At 46.0% G+C, this 13,012-nt stretch overlaps 1 protein-coding gene across 1 annotated transcript; it reads left to right on the forward strand.

Moving 5' to 3' along the window:
- The first annotated feature begins 2,467 nt into the window (after positions 1 to 2,467).
- LOC124697460 (late embryogenesis abundant protein 47-like) lies at positions 2,468 to 12,730 on the forward strand. Its single transcript, XM_047230047.1, has 3 exons — positions 2,468 to 2,797; positions 12,165 to 12,461; positions 12,563 to 12,730. The coding sequence occupies exons 1-3, from the start codon at positions 2,468 to 2,470 to the stop codon at positions 12,728 to 12,730; spliced, it is 795 nt and encodes a 264-aa protein (XP_047086003.1).
- The last annotated feature ends 282 nt before the right edge of the window (positions 12,731 to 13,012 follow it).

The raw sequence follows: 13,012 nt of genomic DNA on the forward strand, positions 1-13,012 counted from the left end.
TTATAGAAATATTAGTGTCGAAACTTAGGATTTACAAAAAAAAACTGATAAATGGCCTACCGATAAAATTGATTAATCGCCCGATAAGGGATTAATCTCCATTTTGAGGCTGACCGATAAGTTAAGATTAACGATTTCTTAAACATTGATTTACATAATATAAATATGGTCCGACTCATCGAATGCAGGATACAAACATAAGTAATTATGAACTCATGGACTGAAACCATATACTTGAAAAGTAATACTGACAAATGGCTAGTTAATTGTTTTATTGCACGTACAAACTCTTTTTTATGCCCATCTCAACCAAACTAATACTTTCTGTTGTTTAGATACTTAATTAGACTCGAGACTACATTTTTTAGTTGTTGAGCTTATCACATTATTGTGTCTTTATTCTTTAGCATAGGCGTGGAATGCGTATGTGTCAAGATACTAACAGATACTACCACGCGCGACACATAAGATAATATACACGTACCTGATACTGATAACCATGATCCTCACGAGAGCTTCCTAATCCTTGAAATGTTATTTGAATGTTTACTTAATCCATTTTCCTGAAACAAGTTGAAATTTTTGTAGTAAGAGCAAGTACAATAAGATTTAGTCAGCTAGCTATAAGAGATAAAATATTATAAGTTTGTTTAGTTGGAGGAGAGAGATTAGGAGAGAGAAGGGAAGTGAGCTTTTATCTAATAGCCAGTTCTAGCACGTGCTCCTAGGCACGTTATGAGACTAAAAGGTGAATCATGTATCGTAAAAGTACTACACTTTTATACATTATTATTATACATGCGAGCTATAAGTTGATTATAGATGATGTGGCAAATTATTATAGCCGGCTGCCGGTTATGCTATTGTTCTTGCAGCCCGTTGCTGGCTATAAGCCCATGCTAGGTCAACGTAAAAGCCAAATTCGTACAGCAAGCTGGCTATTAGAGTAGCTTTGATGAATATTTTAATGCTTTCTATTCTATGTTTGCATGCAAGACTCATCATGCTTGCATTCAATGCTTGCAGCCAGCTCTAGCGTTTGCATCGGGCTGCATGCCGACTCCATCTTAGCGGCCTAGCGCTGGCGACTGACGAAGCGCTGGCTTCATTCTCTTTCCTGCCTTCTCTTTCCTCCAACTAGGATTGTGATGATGTGGATTTGCTTATAGCCTGTTGAGTAGGATCTATTATACTTGCTCTAAGTGTATGGATCAATTTCCTATGGATGGATGCTTGAATGCTTCGCTCGTAACGGATTGGTGCATGCATTCGGTCAATTAAATGTGGTACTAGTACATCAATATTGAATTTAAGGGTGTGTTTGGTAGCCCGGGCCAGCAGAGAATAGCTATCTACACTCATACAAGCTGACCCTAGCTAAGCTGTGCTGGGATATTTTCACGTGTTTGGTAGCTCGGCTGTGTTCAGATATGTTGAGTGTGTTCGTTGTTTGGTTGTTGTATGGGTTGAGAGATGCTGAATAATTGCACAAAAGCCCCTGAATACAAAAATGAAAGTCAATCAGGTCCTTGTACAGAGAAAATAAAAGCAATCGAAACCCTATACAGAGAAATAAAAAGCAATCAAGTCCCCATACATAGAAAATAAAAGCAATCGGGTCCCTGCCGTGGCCGTGGTGGCACTGGCCGTGGCTTGCCATGACCGTGGCGGCGCCGGCCCTTGCCGTGGCCGTGACGGCGCTGCCCGTGGTCGTTGTCCTGGCGGAGCTCGCCCTCGCCGCGGCCGTGGCCGAAGTCGAGGCGGTTGCTAGCATCGTTGTCGTCGCGTGGCGGCGCAGCCCGGCGTCGGGGAGGCGGTGGCGCAGGCGTGACTCGAGGAGACAGTTGCTGGTGGAGCTCGTCCGTGGCGTGGCGGCGGAGCCCGACGTCGGGGAGGCGGCGGCGCATGCGGGACTCGAGGCTGAGGTTGCTGGCGCTCGTCCATCACGTGGTGGCGCAGGCCAGCAGTGGGGAGGCGGTAGCTGGCGCGGTGGTCGTGGCGTCGGGGAGGCGGCGACGCAGCTCGGGGCCGTGGAGGATGTGCTACTCGAGAGCGTAGCGGTGGGGGGGGGGGATGAGGGTTGGGGGTGGTTGACCCCTGTTGGCCTTTGCCCAGGAGCGCGCGAGGGGATTTTCGGGCGAGGTCAGCCCTGCCAACTGGGAAGCTCGATTTCGGCTTCTCTACCGGGCATGGCTGAGGGGTGTTTTTCGCATGAGGTAGGCACTGCCGCACTGCCCAGTTGGCCCGAGCCGACCTACCAAATAACGAAAATAGAAAAAAGCTAGATTGAGATGAGAATCTCTGAGGTGAGGCGGCCTACCAAACATACCCTAAGTGTCTCATGTACTCCCTTTGAGCCCCCATCCTATAAAAACTAAGGAAGGCATAGTAACTAGACATTGTGTGTGTCGATCAATACTTTCAGTCCAACAGGAACAGATAGCGCCCATCGTCGAGAGCCGGAGCCATGGCGCAAGCTCAACCCACAGTAGATGGTGACCACACCAAGACCGGCACCCAGGCCCGGGTGTTCGACGCCGCTGAGCCCGTTGCCCCAAGTGACGCCGACGTGCTCAAGCTCGTGCACGGGGGCGGCGGTGGCGTCGTCGGCGAACAACTCGGTAGAAAGGCGAAGATCGAAGAGGCACTGGAGACGGCGGCGAACGGTGCCGTTGCAGACAACCCCGTGGAGCGGGCCGATTCCGTTGCCGTCCCCACTGGCGCGGTCGGCCAACAGGCGGAGGCCGCAGAGGGCGCCAACGCCACGTCCTCGCCGAGTAAACTAGATTTCCGGAAGGTACACCCCCTACGCGCGCTATGCCGCTAACATGCATGTAGAAGTATACATCTACACATCTAACCCATCTGGTGAATTGAATTTACGGTTTTGCTATGTCTCAGTCAACTGAGAATTCCTTAAGTCTCAGTCACTCACAAAAATACACTTGAGTTGCACTTTTCTGTCAAAAAAGTGCAATTGCACTTTTCTACTAGAAAAGTGCAACTGATCCGAGTTGCAGTTTTTTTGAACTATGATTGCATATTTCTGAGGTGACTTAGACTTAAGAAATTCTCAGTTAACTACCTCTCATGCATGGAGTACATGTCTCGTGAAGATGTGCAACGTGACCTGGCTGCCTTCTGTGACGCGATCCGTGACGACGATATCTCGGATTGGGACGAAGACCAGTGGCGTGTCTAGAAAGTTCACGCGTACGCTCGTCGCAATAAACAGCATAATCTTGTGCCATGTTTGTTTAGTTCATCGGTTTGTTGTGTCGTGCTTGTTTTTGGACTTTGACGATTGTGTTTACTTCGGGTTGGAGAGTCCCCTACTGCACTTAGTGCAGATCATTTGTGAAACCTCGTTTATTTGCAAGTATCAGCCCATGCCAATAAAAATAAAGATCCGAACCAGGGAAAGAAGAAGTGTTCTTCTTACAAAACTTCCACCGTGCTGATCGTGTTATCACTGTTTGAACCTTTTGCCTCCAGCAAGAAGGTTTTGTTTGGACGAGCGACTACAGAAATATCCGAACAAACAAAATATCCGAACCAATGGACGAGCGAGTACTTGGTAACCCGGTCAACTCGTAGTTTATAAATACATAAACGTAAGAGCATCCCTACTCGTTGGCGCTCCCCACGTCCAAATCCGACGAAATTTTCGTCCGGATTGGAGGAAGATTTGGCATGGGGAGCGCCGAAGTTCCAGCCGTCCCCCCGGCAGGAAACCCCCAACCTCGACCATTTGACATATTTCAAACAAATTTAACATAAAATTTAACAAGTTCGGGGCGACCAAGAGTACGAAAATTGCTGAAACAAATTCGGCGATAATCAGTACAATGTTTAACAAGTGCTGAAACAAATGAAGCACACAATTTCACAATTTTTCAAACAAATTAGACAGACTAGTTGGCGTCGGCGTTGGCGTTGCCTCGGAGCCTCCATATGTGCTCCACTAGATCATCTTGCAGCAGCTGATGCATTATAGAGTCTCGAATCTCCTGACGCATAGCAATGAAGGCGGCCCATGATGGAGGCACCTGGTGATTAGGCTGTGCAAGAGGACCCTTTCTCTCATATGGTGCTTCTTGCTCAGCCAGAGAAACCGGATGCTTTCGCTCATTTTCAATAATCATATTGTGTAGGCACACACAGCAGTTCATCACCTCCCACATCTGATCTTTGGACCAAGTCATAGCGGGGAACCGGACGACAGCAAATCTCTGCCGGAGGACACCAAATGCACGCTCGACGTCTTTTCGGCAAGCTTCTTGTTTCTTGACAAACTCGCAAAGTTTGGGGGTGCTAGGATTCGAGATAGTCTTCACAAATGTTGCCCACTTTGGATAGATACCGTCTGCAAGGTAATATCCTTTATTGTAGTGCCGACCATTGATCACATAGTCCACCGGGGGATCATTCCCTCTTCATCACTGATCGCACCACTCCTCAAACGTCAAATCACAATTGAGTAGTATATTTTCATCTGTTGCTCAGTTCGAACGTCTTTTGTTACACAATGTGCATCTCTATTTTTATGGGTATAAAACAACAATTTAGCAGACGTGTTCGCGCAGACAGCCTGCGCGCCACCGACGAAGCTGCGCCCGCAGGGCGAGCTACCCAAATAGTTCAGGTCCTGAGAAAGAAATATTTGAACCAACACACACACAAAAAACAGCATGGTAATAAAAATAAAGAACAAATAGATAGATTTTCTTTTTTCCATATCTAGCGTGAAGATGTTTGCCTGTCGACGAAAGCAGGTTGCGCGTGAAATGGGCTTTACATGGTCATAGTTATTGATCGAGAAAAATCATTTCATCAACCACCGTTGCTATGAAAAAAAAAATTAAACTAAACACTGGCAAAAAAAAATTAAAAATCGCATTTATGTGTTTTTAAAATGTGAAAATAAATTCAGATGTAGCCAACGATGTATCCCACAAACGTGCAAAATATCAATTTATAATACTTTATATTTTGAGCTGCACAAAAATTAATAATGTTTGGGTCTAAGTATGAATATTCTAATCTCCAAATTTTAGGGGATTTTGTCATTTTTTGTGTAGTCTACAAATAACGAATTTCAATTGCGGTTTTGCATTCTTGCAAGTTACAAAATTGACTGTCCAGATTTTTTATCATCATTTTTGGAACTTATAAATAGGGAAATATTTTTGTACTTACACGCATGTGTGCGGATGTTTCCATCACCGTTCGTTGTGCTTTGAGATTCAGATAAAAATGGGAGATATAAAGGAATATTTCCATCTACCATGGTGAGCACGAATCTCGAGAAATTAATGGACGGTGACTGAAGCACCCACACCCATGAGTGTAAGTACAAATAAATATAATTTTTTATTTTTATTTTTTAATGGAGGGGCATTGGTGCTTAGGAGCAAAAAAACACTTTGCAGATATAATAATACTTGGAAGCGGGGAAGATTGTAATTTTCCAGTCCTATTTCCATTTAAATAAAAACTATAAACATAATTTTACTTTACTTTACTATATTTAAATTCATGTTTTTGTGCCTATGCTATTTAATATAACATAAATTCAAAAATGTGTATCAGAACTTCTCTTGAATGTTGTTGTTAGGGCCGACAAGCCCTCCTCGTGGTCCAATGACACGAGCTCGAGCCCAAGCACTACGCCAAGAGGTGAATTCGCTCCTCTCCACCTATGACTTTGACACCCCCTTGGATGGCTTGCTACTTCATGCAAATACCCTATGTTCAATCAGGTACATCGACCAAGACACAAGCCATGGAGACCAAGACGTTGGAGAGAGAGCTGGAAACGATGAAGATGGAGCTACAGCGCCCAGGCCGGAACTTCCGCCCCCCAGGACCGGAACTTCCGGCCAGATTCCCCCAAGATGCCCCCAAGATGCCCTCCAGCGTGCAGGAAAAAGCATCGGACCGGAACTTCCGCCCCGAGGGACCGGAACTTCCGCCCAGTCGGAACTTCCTCCCAAGTTCCGCCCAAGTTCCGAAAGTACGCGAAAACAACACTGGATGTTACTGCGAAGTTAACTATTGCTATGATAGTATTGATGTGTATTATTCCTCCTACATAAGCATGAAGGTGATAGTGTGCATGCTATGTTAGTACTTGGTTTACTCGTTTCGATCTTTCATGCACTCTAAGGTTATTTAAATATGAACATTGAATTGTGGAGCTTGTTAACTCCGGCATTGAGGGTTCGTGTAATCATACGCAATGTGTTCATCATCCAACAAGAGAGTGTAGGGTATGCATTTATCTATTCTGTTATGTGATCAATGTTGAGAGTGTCCACTAGTGAAAGTCTATTCCCTAGGCCTTGTTCCTAAATACTGATATCGCTGCTTGTTTACTGTTTTACTGAATTACTACTGCTGCGTTACTACTGCATGTTTACTTCCTGCAATATTACTACCATCAACTGCACGCCAGCGAGCTATTTTCTGGCGCCGTACTACGTGCTCATATTCATTCATACCACTTGTATTTCACTATCTCTTCGCCGAACTAGTACACCTATTAGGTGTGTTGGGGACACAAGAGACTTCTTGCTTTGTGGTTGCAGGGGTTGCATGAGAGGGATATCTTTGACCTCTTCCTCCCTGAGTTCGATAAACCTTGGGTGATCCACTTAAGGGAAAACTTGCTGCTGTTCTACAAACCTCTGCTCTTGGAGGCCCAACACTGTCTACAAGAATAGAAGCACCCGTAGACATCACGCCACCGATATTTTGGCCAATTTTCTGCATCAGAGCCGATATTTGGCCCGATTTTCACTCTCATGGCCAGTATTTCAGTTGGTTGTCATTGAAATTTCGATGAAATTTGGTATGGTAGTCGATATTTTCATCCTATGGTTTTGCAGAACTGTGCATTAGCTGAAATTTTATATTTTTATTGATTCAAATGCAAAGAATAATACTTATGTTTAATGTTTCAATATTATTTTTGCATAGCATATTATAGAAATATTAGTGTCGAAACTTAGGATTTACAAAAAAAGCTGATAAATGGCCTCACCGATAAAATTGATTAATCGCCCGATAAGGGATTAATCTCCATTTTGAGGCTGACCGATAAGTTAAGATTAACGATTTCTTAAACATTGATTTACATAATATAAATATGGTCCGACTCATCGAATGCAGGATACAAACATAAGTAATTATGAACTCATGGACTGAAACCATATACTTGAAAAGTAATACCGACAAATGGCTAGTTAATTGTTTTATTGCACGTACAAACTCTTTTTTATGCCCATCTCAACCAAACTAATACTTTCTGTTGTTTAGATACTTAATTAGACTCGAGACTACATTTTTTAATTGTTGAGCTTATCACATTATTGTGTCTTTATTCTTTAGCATAGGCGTGGAATGCGTATGTGTCAAGATACTAACAGATACTACCACGCGCGACCCATAAGATAATATACACGTACCTGATACTGATAACCATGATCCTCACGAGAGCTTCCTAATCCTTGAAATGTTATTTGAATGTTTACTTAATCCATTTTCCTGAAACAAGTTGAAATTTTTGTAGTAAGAGCAAGTACAATAAGATTTAGTCAGCTAGCTATAAGAGATAAAATATTATAAGTTTGTTTAGTTGGAGGAGAGAGATTAGGAGAGAGAAGGGAAGTGAGCTTTTATCTAATAACCAGTTCTAGCACGCGCTCCTAGGCACGTTATGAGACTAAAAGGTGGATCATGTATCATAAAAATACTACACTTTTATACATTATTATTGTACATGCGAGCTATAAGTTGATTATAGATGATGTGGCAAATTGTTATAGCCGGCTGCCGGTTATGCTATTGTTCTTGCAGCCCGGTCAACGTAAAAGCCAAATTCGTACAGCAAGCTGGCTATTAGAGTAGTTTTGATGAATATTTTAATATTTAAATGCTTTCTATTCTATGTTTGCATGCAAGACTCATCATGCTTGCATTCAATGCTTGCAGCCAGCTCTAGCGTTTGCATCGGGCTGCATGCCGACTCCATCTTATTGTTCTCTGTGCTAGCGGCCTAGCGCTGGCGACTGACGAAGCGCTCGCTTCATTCTCTTTCCTGCCTTCTCTTTCCTCTAACTAGGATTGTGATGATGTGGATTTGCTTATAGCCTGTTGATGTCATTGTTGGATCCAGGCATACCAAAGAAAGAGTGCCAAATCCAGAGATCATGGGTAGCCACTGCTTCAAGTATCACAGTGCAGCCTTTTTTGTGACCCTTGTACATTCCCTGCCACGCAAACGGATAGTTGTTCCATTGCCAATGCATGCAGTCAATGCTTCCAAGCATCCCTGAAAAACCTCTAGCTTCATTTGTTGCAAGGATCCTCTCAGTGTCTTCGACAGTGGGTGATCTCAAGTAATAGTCCCCGAACACTGCTATGACGGCCCTGCAGAACCGGTAGAAACAATCAAGGGCGGTGGACTCCGCCATCCGAAGATAGTCATCTCGCAGTATCACCGGGAGCTCCATACGCCAAGCATCCTCATAGCCACCGTGCACTTCTGCAGTGACGAAAATCCAACCAAACCAAGTGCAATCCGCCTTGCATCCGAAGTAGGGATCAAAGTGGCGGATGGCATACACAATTTGCAGAAATAGCTTTCTGCTCATCCTGAAACGACGCCGGAAAACACTCTCACCGTGCAATGGATTGTCGGCGAAGTAGTCGGCGTACAACATGCAGTAGCCCTCCATTCGCTGTCTCGGCTTGCACTTCCGGCGACCTCGTGCCGACCCATCACGTCAACCAGTTGCTAGTCCGGCGTACATGCTAGCCAAGCAACCAAGGATCATCATGTGCTCGTCGTCTTGGGCGGCTGCTGCCATCTCTTCTTGCATAAGCTCGACGAACATCTGCTCCTCCTCTTCGTCCGAGTCCATGGCCGGCGAGGCAAATGGACGAACACCTGACGGGCGTGGTCGAGGCAACCCGAGCCGCGAGCGACGAGGAGCAAGCGAGGCCGGCGGTAAGAGCAGCCAGATAGGCCGTCGTCCAAAGACGGCGGAATATAGGCAGGTGGGGAAGGAGGGGCGGCGGAATCTGGGCAACAAGCCGGCGGGGTGGTGCCGGCGGCGAGAGAGATACGAGGGGTGGGGAAGATTTTGAGCGACGTGGCGGTGGGGTTCGTGCGTCGAGTCACTGACAGATCGGGCCCTTCCCCGCTTTTCACTCGTCCGGAGTCCCCGAGCGCTCCCCGGGGCCGGGGGTGGCGTGGGCTCGCCGGATGGATGAAGGGCCAAATCCGGACGAAAACGAGGAACCGGGGGCGCGACTGAGCCGATTTACGCCGTCCGGATGTAAAAAATGCTCGCTGGGGGCCTGTTCGGGGGGACGAGTGGAGATGCTCTAATACTTACAGACTGGCATGCCTTTTATAAAGAAAGCAATGCCACATTAGTTTTTGGGAGGCTACTATCTGTACTGCACTTTGGTAGGCCGCATTCTATATATACTCTACTACTCCCTCCATATCGGTTCAATGGATGGCTTACTATAAAATCAGATAAATACTACCGAAGAATTAGGCTTGATTTGCTAATTAATACATTTAATTGACTCCAATCTTTGAAAACCAGGGTCACCCACTTATTCCTCTTAATTAACTCTCCGGTTGCATGCAAACAAAGGAGGTCACTGGGCATAGACTTGGTTGCTTGACTTCCCCTTCTTAACTAACACCTGCACCGAAGCAATAACAACACCTCAACAGTAAATATCCGAACCAATGGCGACTAACCTAGGTTCCTAATAAACCGGTATAGAGGTACTTTGGATGTTACTACCTCCATTTTAAGGAATAAGATAGTGTATTACGTGATTTTTGTTTGATCAAGAATTAATTCAAATATATAAAGATTGTTTGTATGAAATTAGCATCATCATTAGAAAGTGTTTTTCAATACGAATCCAAATGTGCTAATTACATAAAATATAATCAAGATTTTGTTGCTCAATTTTTATGATCAAAGTTCGCCTTGGAATACGTGTGCACCTTATTCCTTGAAACAGGGGTAGTAAGTAATAAAACTAATTAACAGAAAAACAAAAGTAACAAGCAAGTTGTCAAGGCAAGATTGCACAAAGCATTCTTGCTGGAAGTTAGTAGTGGTATCACTATTGATTCAGATGGTATGCTCAAGGCGAGCCCAACTGTAACTTAGTGAAGCAAAACACCAACAAAAAAGGACAAAGTCAAACAACAACACGACCACACGGTCACAACCGAGGGGTCATAGACCCGAACATAAGAAAAGGACTAGCACCAACAAAGCCGCAAAATGAAACCAAGTGACCCAATGTATCGATTACAACAACTATAACGACAACAAGAGAGATTAACTTGGCTCTGGGCCATCTCGCACAGCTGCATCGAGCATACAAATCCTACCAATCATCAGCTAGGGAGAGGACCTGAAAAAGTGCAACCCCGCTTCGGTTTTGAAAAGAGATGGCTGGAACATTGAGAGTTCGGGACCTGGTTCGTGCAAAGTGGAGGGATCTTACTTGGGTGTGTTTTCCCAAGGGCTCCACTAGTTCCAAAGGGGCCAATCTAGGCACGGCTTAGAAGGACCTTGAAGCAAGCATCTTAGCTTAGATCCAAGCGTTGTATCTCCAAGCTGAAACCCATGATCTTGATGACAAGGGTTGGGCACACCATACCACCTAGAGAGCCAAGTCACCCGCCTGGCGAAGGTCGAGGAGGAGTACTGGAGCCAGTGTAGCCACCAGAACTGGTTGCTCTAGTGGGATGCCAATACCACGTTCTTCCATGCCATGGCCGCTGGGTATAGAAGGAAATGTGCCATCTGTAGGTTAGTGTCCGGCTAGGGGTCATTTGATCCTAGAGAGTTGCAGGTGGCCATCTACGACTTCTAGTAAAACCTTTTGGGTGCAGGTGGGGATCCTAGATCCTTCGGCCTCTGATGCCATTTGGGACACATTGGGGCATGTTTCATATGACGGAAATGATGAACTTTCTTTTGGACGAAAAATGCCCTAATGTGATATGAATAAAATTATTTCAGAATTTCTAGAAAATTTCCCTTATAATTTTGTTTTTTACCCCTGAACTCAAAAGCTACCAACTTTTCATTACGTCGAAGTTCAAATGTAAATATTAGGCACATGCGAACATACATCTACTTAGTGTGGAAACTCAACATGGCAAACATAATTCCAAGTAGGGGATATTTTTCTAGAAAATAAAAAGAAAAAGATTGCATTGGACCGTGCTAGAAGGTGGGCTGCATTTTTTTATCGATTTGTTCGGCAGCAACATTTGCATGCATGTAAGTTCATATCAGCTTTCCTTTGATTTTGAATTTTTAGAAAGTTTTAGCTCCATGTCTTGAAAATTAGAAAAAAACTCTCATTAAACAATATGTTTTCGTTGTTGTATCATGCGACTAGTGTAATCACGTCAGACGCTCAACGCGATCTTCAAATGAGGTCTATCATTTCACATGATAGCATCAACAATGGCAAGACAGATAATTGCGAAATGTTTGCGAAAATTGTGGTTGTGCGTACACACTTTGCTAGTCAATAGAAAATAGCCAACCTAATGCCTTCCAAAAAAAAAATGCCAACTTGCTTCAAGGGATTAATTTGTTTGTCGATAAAGGCTTGAAGGGATAGAGGGGTCTTGAAGTAATTTTAAGATTTCCTAGTTCCTACGGGCCAAAATTGGCTGAAAGTCTAGGGAAAAAAAAATCCATGGACAAACCAAGGGATCACCGATATACCACTTTGCACCCACCGTAGTTCGGCCCAGGTGTCGTCAGGCATGCTCTGTCACAAAACGACGGTACATTCCCTGGTGACACGTATCATTCCCTTCCACGTCGCTTCAAGCCGGCTGCCATGCCGCCCGAGCGCGGCCATGCTATAGATACTCTGCCGTTAGTGTGCTCCCCAAACCCAGCCCACACCCATCGTCAGGCACACGAAATGGGAAGCGGTAGCACGGAAGAGAACGGCGGCCCTAAGCAGCAGCCGTCGTCGAGGGCCGGAGCCATGGCGCAAGCCCAATCCCGCTCAGTCTGCGAAACCTACGCTGTGACCAACACCGGAAACGAAGGCCGAGTGCTCGATGCCGCTGAGCCCGTCCCCACGAGAGACGCCCACGAGCTCGCCGCCGAGCGGCTCGCGCACGGGGCTGCCGTGACGTCGTCGACGAAGAGTACGACACCAAGGTGAAGATTGCGGAGGCGTTGGAGGCCGCGGCGCAGGCCGTCGGGGACCAACCCGTGGAGCGGTCCGACGCGTCCGCGATACGCGCGGCGGAGGCGCGCGCCATCGGACCGGGAGTGGCCATCCCCGGCGGGGTCGCCGAGCAGGCGGAGGCGGCGGCGGGTTCGAACGCCACGGCCGCGCTCGGCGAGGGCAAGACCACCATCGGAGACGTCCTCAGGGTACGGTATGCGTCCTCCGTGTAAACATGCATGCGCCTGGTGACTTGACTTACGCATCTCTGACTGCGTGGATGCATGGCATGTCTGGTGTGGTGTTTCAGTGGAACGCGACGGCGAAGTTGCCGACGGACAAGGCGGTGACGAGGGAGGACGCGGCAGCCGCGGTGGAGGCAGAGGCGGCGTGCGCCCCCGGTGAGGCGACGAAGCCGTACGGCGTGGGCGCGGCGCTCACAGCTGCGGCGAGGCACAACCAGGACGAACCGTCGTAAATATATAGCAGGATGTTGGGACCATCGATCAGTCTACCTACTGAACACGGATGGTGCTCATGTACGTATATCTAGCGTTCGTCAGAAAGAAAGAATCGAGAAGTGAATTTCGTGATTGGCAAATTTCATAGCGCGACATCAGACAAATTGGCTTATTCACCATCAGTTCCAAAAGTATCCATCCGATTTTTGAGCTCAGCACCGATCGCACCACACCACAGATGTCAAATAACAACACGGTGCAGAGATCATTCCCTCTTCATCACTGATCGCACCACTCCT

This window comes from Lolium rigidum, chromosome 3 (assembly GCF_022539505.1).
Source record: "Lolium rigidum isolate FL_2022 chromosome 3, APGP_CSIRO_Lrig_0.1, whole genome shotgun sequence".
In the NCBI taxonomy this organism is placed as follows: Eukaryota; Viridiplantae; Streptophyta; class Magnoliopsida; order Poales; family Poaceae; genus Lolium; species Lolium rigidum.

Excerpts from the sequence above, each read along its gene's own strand:
- LOC124697460 (XM_047230047.1), top strand. The coding sequence starts at position 2,468 with ATGGCGCAAGCTCAACCCACAGTAGATGGTGACCACACCAAGACCGGC. Across the intron at positions 2,798-12,164 it reads GTAAACTAGATTTCCGGAAG|AGACGCCCACGAGCTCGCCG; the intron begins GTACACCCCCTA and ends CGTCCCCACGAG. Across the intron at positions 12,462-12,562 it reads CCATCGGAGACGTCCTCAGG|TGGAACGCGACGGCGAAGTT; the intron begins GTACGGTATGCG and ends GTGGTGTTTCAG.